The sequence below is a fragment of the Oryctolagus cuniculus genome, chromosome 7, assembly GCF_964237555.1.
Source record: "Oryctolagus cuniculus chromosome 7, mOryCun1.1, whole genome shotgun sequence".
Classification (NCBI taxonomy): Eukaryota; Metazoa; Chordata; class Mammalia; order Lagomorpha; family Leporidae; genus Oryctolagus; species Oryctolagus cuniculus.
The window spans coordinates 70619303-70635974 of record NC_091438.1 but is presented as its reverse complement, the minus strand read 5'-3'; the positions used below and the strand labels follow the sequence as shown (position 1 = coordinate 70635974).

The following is a 16672-nucleotide window of genomic DNA, read 5'->3' as shown; positions in this document are numbered from 1 at the left end:
GATCAGAAGCAGAGCAGCCAGGGCTCCAACCAACACTCTAATATGGGATGTCAGCCTGGCAAGCAGAGGCTTAATCCACTGTGCCACAATACCCATCCCTGATAAGTAGAATTTATATAGGTGTACATAGAGCCGTTCAGTAAATAAACATTTATTTTTTTTAATATTTATTTGTTTATTTGAAAGTCAGAGTTACACAGAGAGAGGAGAGGCAGAGAAAGAGAGAGGTCTTCCATCCACTGGTTCACTCCCCAACTGGCCACAATGGCAGGAGCTGCACTGATCTGAAGCCAGGAGCCAGGAACTTCTTCCGGGTCTCCCACGCAGGTGCAGGGACCCAAGGACTTGGGCCATATTCTACTGCTTTCCCAGGCCATAGCAGAGAGCTGGATGGGAAGTGGAACAGCCGGACTAGAACCAGTGGCCATATGGGATGCCAGCGCTTCAGACCAGGGTGTAGTGCCAGCCCTATATTTATTAAGCTCCTATTATGTACAGGGAACACAAAGAATAAAAATAAATAAAATCGGGTTTGTGCCTTTAAAATGATATTGGACACATAAACACCATGACATTTATCCTGTGCTGAACACTACATGGGAGGCATAAACTGCAAGAGGAACATAGTGGAAAGAGTGGCTGTCTCAACAGAAAACATTCCTCCAAGTTGTGCAGAAAATAGTTGGCCATAGCAAATAGCAACAAGGCATAATTCCAAAATGGAGTTCAAAAATGTGCAGAAGTATTTTAAAAATCAATCCTACAATATGTTCACCAAGTCAGGAGAGCTCTTTTGGCCTCTGCAGTTACCAGCTTGTCTCATTTCCTTCTTAGCCATTTGTCCTGGAACCCATGACGGTTCACACTGCTTTCCCAGTTGCAAATGATTTCATTACACTTCAATGACACACATTAAACAACATAGACACAAACACTAACAAAGTACTCCCCTTGTATTAATGTACACCTGTTTCTAAATAGCTACATGATCTCTCTCTAATATTTATCTCCTGAGCTGATGATCACACCCATGACACACATGCAGGGACGTTATTAACATTCTAATATTCAAGCAATTCCGAGATTTGTTTTTTCTGCCTCATAAAATGGTCACAATCTCATGCCACTGGGGAAAACAAAATAAACTCAATCTGGAAAATTTTATTTTCTGTAAATCCATTCAGTTTAATTATTTTAATTATTTATTAGAGAGGCTCAGAAGCAGAGAGTCAGAAAGACAGACAGGGAGAGCTCCCATCCACTGATTCGCTCCCTCAAACTCTTGCGATGACCAGAGGTGGGCCAGATCAAACTTAGGAACCAGGAGCTCAGTCCAGGTTTCCCATGTGGGTGGCAGAAACTCAACAACTTAGCCATCACCTGCCGTCTCCCAAGGTGTGCACTAGCAGAAAGCTGGAATCAAGAATGGAGCCAGGACTCAACTCACACACTCGGATATGTGATGCAGGGGTCCCAACTGACGTCTTAACCACTAAGTCAAACCCTACCCCCTGCATGTCGCTTACATTTTCATTTAGTTCAAATGCCTTCTGACTCTGAATTTCTTTGTTATGAGATATATTTTATTACATTCATTAGCATCATGTACTAACGCACAAGTCTAAGCTGTGATTCAAAAGCAGAATAACTACAATATGTGGTTGTACCTGATCATTTTGATTACACATCCAAACTGTATTTCTTTTTCTAGTTCAAAGAAACCTCCACCAGGCAGGGGAAAATGACAATTTTTGAAGAATGAAAAAATTTTTATAAGACTAACACTAAAATTATTCTTATCCAGACTAAGGAATGTGGCCCCAAATTAACCTAATCACATCACAGGCATGAATCTCTGCCCCTTCTAACTCCGTATGAGACCATCCCTTGGGAGTGTTTTTATAGAGATATGTATTGACTAGAACTATCCTTATAAAGATCTGTGAAGATTATCACCTATTTCGATAGGTGTTCTGTCTTTTTTACCGTGCACTATTTTCAAATTTAATCAAAAAATTACAATCAATGTAAACTCTTAAAATGCCAATACATGTAGATTTCCTTGAAATCTTTGACCTCAGGAGCTAAATTTTAACCCATGCCAGTAATATTTACCAAGTTGTGGAAAATATTTTTTGCAAACAGTTAATCAACTATAGTAAATGGTTAGGATAATGCTAGGGGAAAGACTCTATGACCACAGAGCAGGATAATACCAAGTGCACTTACTGTGTGTGTTGTGCACATGTGATTGCTTAAGGTTCTGAAAAGGCCAACACAAATATGATGATCTGGGCTGCTATTGTTATTCACTTAATATAGTGCTTTTCATATCATGTCCTGGCCACCTCTCTGCATGAAATAGAGTTGTCCAATTTTTTTTTCCTCAAAACTATAATTCCATTTAATATTTTTGTAACTAATATTAATTTTTGAATGGTTTGAAGGCCAATGTCTTAGTTAAAATAATCAACCCTTGGCAATTACCTAGCACAATCAAGATTAATTAAAATTTTAATGCAAAAATATGTATATCCCATGATATTAATTCTAACTTCCATTTTAAGAAAAGACACAAAATTCTTCTTACTTGCTCCCATTTTAACTTTAAGAGAAACAAGTTCTAGAAAATAAAGTTTCCACTCTCTCATCACCATTTTAGACATAGTGAACCCCCAATGAATAATTATCAGTAACTAGACAAATAATTTATAGAGATAAAGCAGATACAGGATGACAGCCCATTCCTACAGCAGAAAAGGAGAAATTCAAACTCCTAGGGAAGTAAGAATCATACATGTGACAGCTTCTACTTGAAACATATATTTTAGGCCAGCTAAACCCTCTCCAGAATTGACAGGCCTCTTTCAGTTTGGTCTTCCTAGGTTCAGGTCCAGAAGTTTAATTCATTCATGCAAATTCAAGAGGATTTTTTCTTGTATGATGAAACACAAGTCTTCTTTGTATTGTCAAAGTTGACAAAAATTCAAGTCACCAATGTTTAGACAGATTGGTGAATTTTATGCATCCTACTATTGGAACTGTAAGGAAGCTCAAGTTAACACTGCATAGAGCCAGCAAGACTTCCAGAAAAAAGGATGCTGGGTAGGCAACACAATAAATGTCCACCACACAGCAAAAATCTAGTGTAAAATTAGTTTAAGACATGATGCCAATCTTCTGTTTTGCCCACTATTCCAATTATCCCCACAAAATATTTTTCAGAGCAGTCATTATATGCAGTCACTGGAGTGATTATCAAAATGGCTTCAAAGAGCTTTAAACTTCGTTTAAAACACAAGGTATGGAGCAGGTGTTAGTTTAGCAGTAAGGATGCCACTTGGGACATGCATTTCATATCAGAATGCCTGGGCCTGGGTCCTGTTCCCCTTACAATTCCATCAACTTGCTGCTGCACACCATGGGAGGTGGCAGGCGATGGCTCAAATACGTGGATCCCTACCACCTACAGTGGGAAACCTGGAATGAGTTCCTTCAAGGCTTCTGGCTTCAGCCTGACCCAGATTCAGCTATTGCAGGCATTTGGTAAGTAAAACAGCAGATGGAAATCTTTCTATGTCTGTCTCTCTTTGTATCTGCCTCTCAAATAAATGATTATTTACATATTGACATACACATTAATTAAACAACAGTAAAGACATCACATTTTGAGGTCCTTAGATGACTCCTCCAGCTATGCTGGAACATGATTCTAAGGAAAGTTCTCTGAGGGTGAAGATGGGCTGCCAGAGAGGGGCCACAAGGGGGATACAGATAAGGAGCACCTAAACTAGACCTTGAAAAATACACAGGCCGTGGAGACATAAAAACTGGCTTTGGAAGGGAGTAAAATGGGCTACCATGAAAGACAATAACAGATTAATTCAGACAAGGCAGGGAGAGAAAATCATTCCTCTTCAAAGGTTTGGAAGCAATATATTTTGGAAATTGTTGCCTTACACAGAGAAAAATCTTGATGTTTTCTTACTTCAGAAAAAGGCCTTAAGGGAGAAATGGCTTCTCGATGGAATCAGCAGTGGGAAAGAACAAGAAGAGATGAAGAAGCAAAATCAACAAGACCAGCACCAAATCCAGGTTCTAGAACAAAGCATCCACAGGTATGGCCCTCACTGAGACACTCCCCAGCTACCTTTATTTTGTTCTGGTCTCACATTGTAAGTAGAGGAGCATCCTCATTTCCAGGGACACAATGAGATCTTCCATTAGGATTTCCAAAAAAGTCTAGGGAAATACATCAGAAGGCCACACTAGAAATTTTATTGTAAACATCCTTTGAGCATAGCAACACTAGATTTATTTTTAAGTGCATATCAGTGACTTACCCATAAGCCTCTGAGCCTATTTCCCATGATATGGCAGAAACCAAATCTATCTATTAGCATTGTTGAGAATGTTAGAAAACATATGGGCTAACTGCTAGCATCCACAGGTATGTGATAGGTACACACACACACACACACACACACAAAGGCAGTTCTTCACGGTCCAGCCCACTCCTACCTTAAGACAGGTGACAGTTCTGCACGTGTGTTCACATTGTCCTCCATCACAACTCTACCATACCCTTCCTAGTCACAGCCATAGTACCTGGGAATAGAAGATACCACAGAGATACTCCACCAACATTTCCTCGCTTCCACCACCTGGATTATTTGGTCGGAAGTGTTCACCTCATTTCTCCTTGCCCTTTTCTCCACATCATGCACATTCCTACATATTCAGGAAAACTCTGATGTAACAAATAAAGCTTTTAGGGGCTGGCACTGTGGCATAGAAAGCTGCCGTCTGAGGTGCCAGCATCCCACATGGGCGCCGGTTCAAGTCCTGGCTGCGGCACTTCTGATCCAGCTCTCAGCTATAGCCTGGGAAAGCAATAGAGGATGGACCAAGTCCTTGAGCCCCTGAACCCATATGGGAGGCCTGGAAGAAGCTCCTGGCTCCTGGCTTTGGATCGGTCCAGCTCCAGCCGTTGCGGCCATTTGGGGAGTGAACCAGTGGATGGAAGACCTCTCCCTCTCTCTTTCTGCTTCTGCCTCTGTGAAACACTGCCTTTCAAATAAATAAATAAATCTTTAAAATAAAAAAGGTAAAACTTTTAAATTACCTTGGCTTCAAATGAAGTGATGGCCATATCAAAACTGGAAAGCTCAAATATAAGATGGGGCTATTGATATTATTACCAAAATATAGATTGCATGGAAGAAATAGGAATGGGAAAGGTGAGAAATAGTTTCTAACTATGCACAGATAAAAGATGAAATTTCTTAGAAAGATAGTCATAATAATTTAAAATCTACCTATCTTTGAGATATAGACAATTTTCAAAACTTCATTCATTTTCTCTTTAGTGAGAACTTTTAAAAAGATCTTGAAAATGAAAGTATTCAGTAGCTGTGCTGTGACATTTTGTCCACACTTACCATACTATACAAATAAGGCACATTAGGGCTGAATTTGACAGCATGGAAAAAAAGCTTCCTTACTTCAAATAATTTCCATTTTAGCAGCTTAATTGCATGCCTTTATATATTTAATAGCTAAAATCATAGACAGCTACCCTTTTATAGATTTTTGAAATTAAAGATTCTTAAGAGGTTATGTCAGACCCCTCAGTTGTCTGAACAGCAGGTAACAAACACTTAAAAATAATCCAATAAATCAAGTCCACAGCTTAGAAAATTCAGTTCTTTTGCCCAGCTTAAGCTGTGTTTACTTGCTCATTCCTCAGCCCAGAACCCTTATCTCTGAAGTTCTGACTTAATCCTTGTAATCCTTTCCTCCCCACAACCCCCCCCCCCCACCGCACAGACACCTCCAGCTACCCCTCTGAACCTCCTTTTAGAGTCTTTCCACACACTAAACACCTACAGCTTTGCCTGCACCTGATCACGGCGGTGGCTACACATACTCAAACTGTTAACAGGTTTAGGCAGCATTCTGGGTAATCCCAAAGTGTTTACTAGGACTCCACTGATTGCTTTTAGAACTTGCCTGAATGCTCTGAGAAGTACAGAAGCTTCTAGTCGTAGCGATAGTGGCTTGGCTTGTTAGAGCTCCTGTGGGACCAAAAATAAACAAGGAGAAGATATTCAGAGGGCCACGTTATGCACCCTGAACTTCACATCCATTGTCTCATTTAATCTTCCCAACCCTGTGAGGTGAGTAGGTCGTTATTATCTTCACTTTTTCCAAAGGAATTAAAACAATCCACCCAACTAGGAAGCGGTGATCAGGGACTGACTCATCTAACTATGCTACCCTGCCTGTAAAGTGACAGAACACAGCAGTTTCTGTGGACTGAAGGGATTACCCCTTCTAGGAAGTCTCTGAAGCATGCCCCTCCCCTTTGTTCTTTCTCCAAACAGCTCCCACCATGCAATACCCTCCCCCATATTCAGCTGTCCTCTTGGTTAAATTACCAATTAGACATCCAATCATTACCAAATTTCTAGCATCCCACTACAGCTCTAGTTTAGATCTTCGGGATGCTACTAAGCCATCCATACTCCGTTATAGAACATCAAATGATTTTAGTTCGTACATCTAAATTAGAATAACACTATGGGTCATTTTTGAAGGTTCTTGTACAATTTACAAGAGAGCACTTGCACTTACATTGTCATTTTTTTTATTTATTTGACAGGTAGAGTTATGGACAGTGAGAGAGAGAGACCGTTGGTTCACTCCCCAGTTGGCCGCTACGGCTGGCTCTGTGCCAATCCAAAGCCAGGAGCCAGGTGCTTCTTCCTGGTATCCCATGCGGGTACAGGGGCTCAAGCACTTGGGCCATCCTCCACTGCCCTCCCGGGCCACAGCAGAGAGCTGGACTAGAACCCAGTGCCCATATGGGATGCCGGCGCCACAGGTGGAGGATTAACCAAGTGAGCCATGGCATCGGCCCCACATTAAGTCATTTAATTCTTACAGCAATACCCAAAAAAAAATGCATTGACTCCTCCATTTCACAAAAAGGATAAGGCACTTACTCAATATCACAGAGCCAAGGAAAGGTAGACAAACACGGATCTCAAAGCAAGCCAGGGTCATTGCTGTTCAGGTGCAAAACAAAAAGAGAGCTATAAATGTAAATGCACCAGAAATAGCAAAACCCCTAACACAGACAATAAATGTCTCCAATGATCAGCAAACCGCTTGGTTTAAAGATTGGTCATTAAAAAGATGTATTTGCAAAGAATTAGTAAAGAATCTACATCCTTGTGGCCCATAGAAGCATGCTTACCTGGCTGGGTAAAAATGTGCAAGGAACAGAATGTTCCAAAGCAACACATGAAGAGGAAAATGTCTGTGCCTTTTCTGTGTTAAGCAGCCTCTGCAGACCCCAGCATTATAGAAATCACATTGCCAAGCAGCTTTACCTGGTAACTGAACATTCTCAGATATTTCTAAAGCTGCTAGATAATCAGGTGCATGTTTTAAAATTCAATCTCTGTTAAACAACTACGCACAGTGCTTAAGAAGCTTTTATTGCCCACTAAATCAGTACAATTTCTTGTTCACACTGAACAGCAGTCACACCAGCTGATGAAGGTGAACAAGGCAGAGCCATCCTTATGCCCTACACAGGGAAAGTAACCAAACCCTGAATGTGATGTGTCGCTTGACTTCGGTGCCTGCTCAAGGGTGACATTTGCCATCCTGCCAAGCCTCTGAGCTAGAGGATAAGATTTGAATGGGAATATCAAAATAGAAATGTTGGCGTTACCTCGGAGTCCACAGCACGGCCAGACTTCGCCCACGAAGTTTTCATTCCTTCTATGTGCATGGGTTTGTGAGACAAAATTAGTTGGGCAGGCCAAATTCCTGTTCTGTTGACCTTAGTACATAAGCCTGGCCATGTTCCTTCACCTCTTTGAGCTTCGGTTTCCTTGCCAGTAACAGTGAGACAATTATAGGCATTTCACAGGACTGCTGGGAATAAAACAACTTCCAGAATGCCCGGCACATGGTAGGTGTTCAAAAATATTAAATGTTGAGCCCCCTGAAAACCTAAAACACTTACATGAAGGACATGGCCTGGACTTTTACCCAGGTACTTCTATATTTTGGTCCAAATCTCTCACTTCTTTATGCTAGTGCGAACACTGTATTTCTTTGAGCAAACTGAGGATATCACCAATTAAGATTCTTTCCCTTTGGAAATAAGTGTTGAATTCTTCTTTGTGGCTTAAAAGCTAAAATGCTAATAATGAGATTTAATTTTTCTAGATCAGTTGCGATGGACCAAGCACTGTGCTAAACACTTCTTAAATATGATTTCACTGAATTCTCATAGCCACCCTTTGTGGTAGGTAACATTTAACAGATACGAAAAATGAAATTTAGAGACTAACTTACCCCAAGTCATACAGTTACAAAGAACAAAGATTCAAAACCTAATTAAAAGTCCTAAGCATAAAAAAATTTCATCTCAGATTCTGCAGAAAAGTTTTACAAAAGTTAAATCCTATATACTCTACCCTCTTACAGCATTTTTAAAATTTCCAATCCATGCTAAGATTTCACTTCTAAATGCATTATTTTCTATAGGTATTCACTTGAATATTTAGCATATTAAAAACACTCAGAAAGTCCCTTGACTCACACATACCTTTAAGGAAGGCATGCTTACTTACTCATCCTCTCGTCTTTTCTTCCAAAGGGAGGAAACATTTTAGAAAATAAGTGGGTTTCTATGGTTTCTGTCCCTGAGTCACATTCATAGCTTTGGAGCAACACTAATGAGTACTTTGCCAGGTGCCCTGACAGTACCTTAGGAGGAAATGTTCCCAGGAGGAAAGCTAATATTGAATGTCTCCTTATGAAGTACTTCATTTAAATAGAGTTTCAGTTTGCCTCCTAAATGAAACACACTCTTCTCTGTTGTTCCATTGAACAACTTATTCTCAGTGTAGGTATAGGGCATTGACTTCTCTTTCCAGACACCCATGTGCACAACAGTACAGGTTGATTTAGGAATCCCACTCTGAAGTTCCCATTGCTTTCCTCCATCCAACAATCCACACCCAAAACAACAGCCCAAATGCCCTGAAGAAGTCTCCCAAGGAGCTGTACTCCAGCAACTTGTGCACGACCTGGACTCTTCCTGCTTCTGCAGCAGCCCTGCAGCTCTCCACGACCGCCCTCTGCCAAACAGCCTTGCATCAAGCTGCCCTCCATGCACTTTCTACTTCTTGAGCTGGATCCAAACACCTCTGACTTTAACTGGAGCACACAGAGTGCCTGACAGAAATGTCATGGGCATAAAATGTAAAAGGTTAACTGCCAAGGAGAATGATGCGAACACACTGCATTCCCTTCAAGGAGGATAAGCTACTTATGATTAAATGTTCCCCAGTAAGGATTTTTCTTAATATTCCAAAGCACCCTTCTGACCCTCTGCCTTCTTTCAGTGAACTTTTGGTAGTCCCCAGAGAGTAAGAAACTGCGTCTGTATACCTCACCAATGGACAATGGTGTGGTGCGTCTTCAAAAAGTTCATGGAAAATACATATAATTGCTCTTTAAACATACATGCATTTCAAAAGACTTTTGCAGCAAAATAAACTTATCTTTTGATTCCATTTTTTCCATAAACTTTTTGAAGTACCCTCATATGTCGTGAGAAAAAACCAAGGAGTGGGCTCTTACGACAGCTATAGCAACATCCCCCATAACATAAGGAAAATCCCTCCACATATGGATTTGAGAAAATGCATTCTGCTCAATATAATATTAAGTAATAATCTACTTTGTTAACTCAAAAGGTAGCAGGCAAGATTCAATTTCAAAAGATAACTAAAGTATTGATATAAAAATATAAAGGTTAAATGTTTTTTATTGCTGGTAGTTGTTTTCCCAAGTGTGGCTCATCATTTTTTTCTATCCGAGTTTAGCTCCACATGTGTAGGCCAACTGTACCTTAATTAAACTAACATTTCATTAAACAGAGGTGATGGGACAGGCATTTGGCAGTGGTTAAGTTGCTGCTTTGGACACCCAGATCACATATTAGAGTCCCTGGGTTGGAATTCCAGCCCTGTGTCCTATTCCAATTAGCTTCCTGCTACTGCACAACCTAGGTGGCAGCAAGTGATGGCTCAAGTAGTTGGGTCCCTGTCACTCACATGGGAGACCCCTGAATTCCAGGCTCCTGGCTTCTGCCTGGCTCAGTCCCAGCTTTTATGAGCATTTTGGGAAGTCTCTCTGTCTCCATGACTTTCAAATAAACTAAATAAATGATTTTTAAAAACTCAGACAAGATATGCTATATGAAACTGTCATTTTCTAAATGTTTCTGCCTTCCTGCTCTGAGCCAACTAGCCATATCTAGTACCACACAGCAGGAAGGTACACAAGCTGTTCTCTTGTGACAACATAAGACAGAAAAGAAAGAAAAAAAGGAGAAAAAAGCTCCATCTTTTTTCTTATTAAATTTGCTGTTGCCTAGAAACACTTAAAAATTATTCTGAGGCAATTATGAGTCAAACTCATTCCAAGCATATTTCTCACTCTCCATATTTGACTAATTGCTTTACCAGATCTGTAATAGCTCATCTGTTGTTTTTAATTCCCCAGATAGCCTGATTATTTTTAATTCAGGAGCATCATTTATAACTTAACAAAAGAAGCTAAGTAAACCAAACTTCTTACAGAAAAGAAAACAATTCTACCCACTCAATTCCACCAAAACACACACACATAAGCCCCAGCACATATAATGAATACCTTTGAGTACAGAGCTTAGTAAATGAATGAGAAAAATGAATGATGATACATGGATGGGTGCATGGATGCATGGATGAATGAACTTTAAAATACTTCCACACTTTATGAAGACCAGTTGAAGAAGCCTAAACAATGACATGAGAATTAATGAACTGAAAAAGAAGGCCCTGAAATGGTTTTAAAACAATAAAGAATATATGCCTTACTATCTTTGAGTCAAGCTTACATGGTACCAGTGCCCTGGTTTTTGAAGCAATTGTTGATGGGGCATTTTAACATCTCACCATCACATTGTTCACCTTCTCTCCATTTATTGTTCCTTCATATTCCATTTTATTTCCTTGTTCCCTTATTCTAGCTTTATCTCTAACTTGTACCTCCCAACCTTTTGCATACGTTAGTACAAATGAGTATTAAATGGTTACTGACCCAGAATAAACATGCATGCAACCACCAAGAGAGGTTGAAAATAGATTAGGATATTTTCTGAGGGTTCTCCCCTTTTCCCACTTCAATTCAAAACTGCTAACCTTTACGGAGAACATCAGAAATGACAATTCTTTGAGGGATGTCTAAGTAGCTTCATTTTACACATAAGGACATTAAAGCACAAAAATCTATAAATTCTAGTAACAGTCATGCCATTAGTCACGCCTAGATCTTTCCAACTCTAGACCTTTTCCACCATTGCCTCACCCTGCTGATTCTTGATTCATTTCATCAAACATTATTGCAAATTTGCCTTACGTAAGTCTTCTGTCTTCTAGAGGACACTCCAGAATTATTAGCTTCTCAAAGCAAGTTTATTTTTGTGGTTACCTCTCTTTCAGATCATTAATTTTTTTCAAAGTGCTTTTACATTTCATTTAAATAATAATCAGTACCTTGAAACACAATTTAAGACCATTAGCAGAGATTAGATTTTTGGCTTTGTTGACGTGAGAAAAAAAACAACAAAGAGAATTAGCTGAGTAATGCAGAAAATGGGAGGGAAATTGCATTTAGTGATCTACCTTCCAAGTCTCAAACACAAACGAAAAATGTTCAAGAGCAAGAACTCACTGTATTTTTAAAAAAAAATTTGTATGTGTATACATAGGGCCCAAGTCATCTCCTTTCCCTTGGAGAGTTCCCCATGACTAATTTTACCAGCTCAAAAGACATCCACATGCATCCATTCTAATGTATGTTTTGTCTACCATAACGCAAATGTCACTTAGTCCACTTATACCATCTAAGGTCAACAGGTCCTTGTTGTTTATCCCATGTTATATTAGGGCTGGGATTCATATTTGTTGCTCTTCAAGTAATGCACATCTGTTCTTGGTACCAAATGTGAACAATTAGCAGTAAGAAGCAAAGTAAAAATGGAGTGGGTAGAAAAAAGAGTCGCTTCTCTACAATGTTGTTTGGGAATAGGTGTGAAGGGTTACAAGAAAAAGCACGGATTACTTCCGAATCGAGAAAGGCAAGGGCTGTCCACGTCGCTGAACATGCTTTGTTACTTCACTCTGGAGCTGCAAGCAGTTTGTTCACTAGAAACATTTTTCCACATTTTTTAAGAAATTACAAAGAAGCCGAATCATGGATAAGCACATCTGCAGTTAATGTGCAATGTCCTGGCAACAATAGTAGCTGAAAGCCACTTAGGAAACTCATGTGACACCTGAGTAGAGGTCAAACAGAATTCTTATTACAATTTTTTGGTTCTTGTCAAATGGTTAGGATGTTCTCTATGGACCCTAACTAAAAGCTATACACTAATTTCTATCCTGACAAAGCAGTTGAGAGACCCATAATTCACCAGTTCCTCACTCTACTCCAACCTCCAGGGTGAGTATTTATTTGCACTCATTTGAAAATTATAATTGCAACTTCTAACATGCAACATGACAGTGACTGATTCTTTAAAAACATGTTTAGTATTTTATTTTTCAGGGAAAAGAGACCCTCACTTTATGAAATATCATTCTGTTTAAAAGGGTCTGCTTTTGAAATAAATCCCTCTCTCTGACACAACCAGCCTACATGGCAGCTTCAAATTATGGTAATATAATCTGCCCATAAGACAATTATTAATATTTGCAGTTATATTAGAAGATGAGATTCATCCAAGCAAAAACTGCTCACATGTACTAATAAATTATTCATCTTTCTAAACATCTGCTCTGTTCCCAGTCTTCACAGTAGACTGACACTTGTTCCAACATCATTGTTATATTGGCTTTCTGCTTCTAGCTATCTTAAAGCTGTGGCATTGTGTTGCCTGTCCTACTCTTAAAATGCTCAGGATTAGAAGCACCAGCTCTGACTCAGAGCATACGTGGTGTTTGCTGTATGCCAAATGCCCTTTAATTCTCTGGCAAGCTTATTGCAGCATGTGATCATTTACACTGGTAGGTTAGACCTTCCTTATTGCGCATATGCTCTTTGACAATGACGGATTCTTTTTTTTAACTTTTATTTAATAAATATAAATTTCCAAAGTACAACTTTTAGACCATAGCGGCTTTTTCCTCCCATAACCTCCCTCCCACATGCAACCATCCCATCTCCCATTCCCTCTCCCATCCCATTCACATCAAGATTCGTTTTCAATTATCTTTATATACAGAAGATCAGTTTAGTATATACTAAGTAAAGATTTCAGCAGTTTGCACCCACACAGAAACACAAAGTATAAAGTACTGTTTGAGTACTAGTTATAGCATTAATTCACATTGTACAACACATTAAGGACAGAGATCCTACATGGGGAGTCAGTGCACAGTAACTCCTGTTGTTGATTTAACAATTGACACTCTTATTTATGACGTCAATAATCACCTGAGGCTCTTGTCATGAGCTGCCAAGGATATGGAAGCCTCTTGAGTTCGCCAACTCCAATCTTATTTAGACAAGGCCATAGTCAAAGTGGACGTTCTCTCCTCCCTTCAGAGAAAGGTGCCTCCTTCTTTGATGACCTGTTCTTTCCACTGGGATCTCACTCGCAGAGATCTTTCATTAGGTCATACAATGACTGATTCTTTTTTTTTTTTTTTAACCTAGAAATCTTTTATTTAAGTTATTCAAATTTCATTATTACATATATAAAAATTTAGGAACATAGTGATTCTTCCCACCCAACCTTCCCTCCTGCCCTCACTTCCACCCTTCTTCTTCCTCCTTCTCTTATTTTCATTCTTATTTTTTACAAAAATATTTTCAGCTAACTTTATACTCATGAGATAACTTTGTACTCATACCTTACATTAAGTAAAGAGTTCAACAAATAGCATGAAAAATAAAAATGTCCCCAACAGTGAAGATAAGGGCTGTTCAAAATCATCACGTCTCAAAGTGTCAATTCTACTTCTATAGATTACCTTTTAGGTATTCTCTTAGTTACCATAGATCAGGGAGAACACGTGGTATTTGTCAAGATGCTTTTGTAAGTGATCAGCCACTTACTGCTTCCCTAAAGAATTAAGTTTTTGGGAATTTAACTATGTAAATGCAACCTTTCTTATATTGTTAGTTGGGAAAAAATGGGTGTTCCTTAAAGATTTTTTAAGACTAGGGAGCAAAAATAAGTTGAAAGGAACCAAGTCAGTATGGTAAGGTGGGTTTATGATGATTTCCCTGTGAAATTCTCACCAAATTGCCATTGCTTGATGAGAGGAATGAGCAGGAGCATTGTCATTGTGGAGAGTGATTCCCTAGTGGAGGTTTCTGGGTGTTATTCTTCTTAAGCTTTGACTAACTTTCTCAAAACAATTCTTTGAAAAAATCCTTCAGGATTCCACTTGCTGACATTTTCCTTTTTTTTTTTATCATACTCCCCAGCCAAAAGCCCTCATCAATTTAAATTTATTTTTAAGAAGTCCAGAATATCAGTTACAAGTACCTAACAAACAGGAAATAAATTCTATAAAATCAAATTGAAATCCATACAATGTAGCTTGGATGTCATACACAAAGTAGAGCAAAATAAACACAAATACATAATCTATTCTACTGAATTTAAGTAGATGTCCATTTGAGGAAATGGACTCAATTTTATTTTATTTTTTTTAACTCAGTAATCAAATTTATTTGAAGTCAGGTAACAATAATAAAACATAAAAACAAAATACATTCCAACTATATGTATATTTAATTCTGGGGATAAGTCTGATAAAGAGTGTGATAGCTTTAAGTGTTTTTAAACAACTTCAGTCACGGTGTGATTTTTTTTTTCATTTTCGTTTCTCTTTATATACAGAAGATCAGTTTAGCATACATTAAGTAAAGATTTCAACAGTTTGCTCCCACACAGAAACATAAAGTGAAAAATACTGTTTGAGTACTAGTTATAGCATTAAGTCTCAATGTACAGCACATTAAGGACAAAGATCCTACATGAGGAGTAAGTGCACAGTGACTCCTGTTGTTGACTTAACAAATTGACACTCTTGTTTATGGCCTTAGTAATCACCCTAGACTCTTGTCATGAGCTGCCAAGGCTATGGAAGCCCCCTGAGTTCACTGACTCTGATTCTAAGACAATTCTTCTTACCTACATGTCTGTGCATAGAAATATTATTCATCCTTTTTAATATGCTTCTATTCCAGTTAGGTGAAACAATTATGCCTGACATGTAATTGGTTCTTGCTAAATATCTGTACAATGTTTAATGAAATTTGTCAAACTTCAACTTTAAAAAAGAAAACACATGAAAGTACTCAACTTCTACTAGATTACATACACTTGATTTTATTAAGGAAATATGATTTGGTATTACCATTAGCCAAATTATCTATAAAGTCATAATATCTTTAACCTCTAACCCACTAATAGTAACTTATCTGCCCAATACGTGCAACTGTCACATTGCAATCAAGATTGCCTGACTAAAGTAAACTATGTGTATTTAACAAATCAAATAGGTTTCCATAGCTATTCATTTAGATGAACTGTTTCTTTTTTTTTTCAAAAAAAGACCTTTCTTCTTCAATTGCAAACCCTAGCCAGTCAATATTATCAAGTTGTGAACATAGACCATGTTCATAACTTGAGTGTGATATATAATTTAGAAACATATAAATCCTTAACTAGGAATAAAGAATGATGAATTATTGTTTTTACCAGTTAACTACCTGAAATGTAGACACTAATGAATAATTTGACAAATCAATGGAAAAGATGTTCAAAACTCATAAAACCTGTGATTTGACTTTCACAAGGTTATACAACACTTAGCATATTGTTTTTCTTGTTTTACAAGAGTCCTTAAAAACAGTTGCTTAAACAAGGTATAAAGGTTCATTTCTCTCACACACATACAAGCTCTAACTGATGGACACTCAATAGGAGGGAAGCAGCAATGTTCTATGAGATTGTTGAGAGACCTTCTTTCTTTCGGTTTGTTGCTTTACTTTCCCTTAGGTGATGCCCTTAGCTGTATGGTCCAAGCCAGGTCATCACTACCACATCTACATTCCAGTTCAGGAAGGGCGAGATAAATGGAGGGCAAACAGTTCTATTTTAAGGATATGACCTGAAAGTTGCAGAGATCATTTCTGCTAATATCCTGTTGGCAGAACTCAGCCACATGACTCCATAAAAAATGTAAAGGAGACTTGGAAATGAAGCCTATAGCCAAGAATATCCATAAAACCCAGGGAGCTCTATTACTTAAAAAATATAAGAATGGATTTGGAGGGAGTGGGAAATTAACAGGTTATCAAAATAGACCAGACTGTTCTTATTGTTAACATTTATTATTTTTTAAAAGATTATTTATGCTATTTCAAAGACAGAGTTACAGAGAGAGAGGGAAAGACAGAGATCTTTCATCCACGGGCTCACTCCCCACAAATGCTCACAATGTCAGGGGTTGGGCCAGGCTGAAACCAGGAGCCAGGAGTTTCATTCTGGTCTCCCACGGGAGTGCAGGGGCCCAGT

The 16672-nt window shown here is 38.6% G+C and overlaps 1 protein-coding gene and 1 long non-coding RNA gene across 4 annotated transcripts in view; one reads left to right on the top strand and one right to left on the bottom strand.

Moving 5' to 3' along the window:
• Positions 1 to 16672, top strand: part of PALMD (palmdelphin) — a 70223-nt gene that overhangs the window by 30255 nt on the left and 23296 nt on the right. For all 3 annotated transcript variants that reach the window (XM_070077994.1, XM_008264830.4, XM_070077995.1), the window contains one exon: positions 3994 to 4118. In XM_070077994.1, coding sequence (XP_069934095.1) covers positions 3994 to 4118 — 125 coding nt within the window. The remainder of the gene's footprint in view (positions 1 to 3993; positions 4119 to 16672) is intronic.
• Positions 151 to 7918, bottom strand: LOC103350112 (uncharacterized). The gene is made up of 5 exons (XR_001794492.3): positions 7745 to 7918; positions 7008 to 7070; positions 6013 to 6077; positions 4522 to 4608; positions 151 to 485 (listed from the first exon to the last, which is right to left on the bottom strand). It is a non-coding gene; the product is annotated as an uncharacterized lncRNA (long non-coding RNA).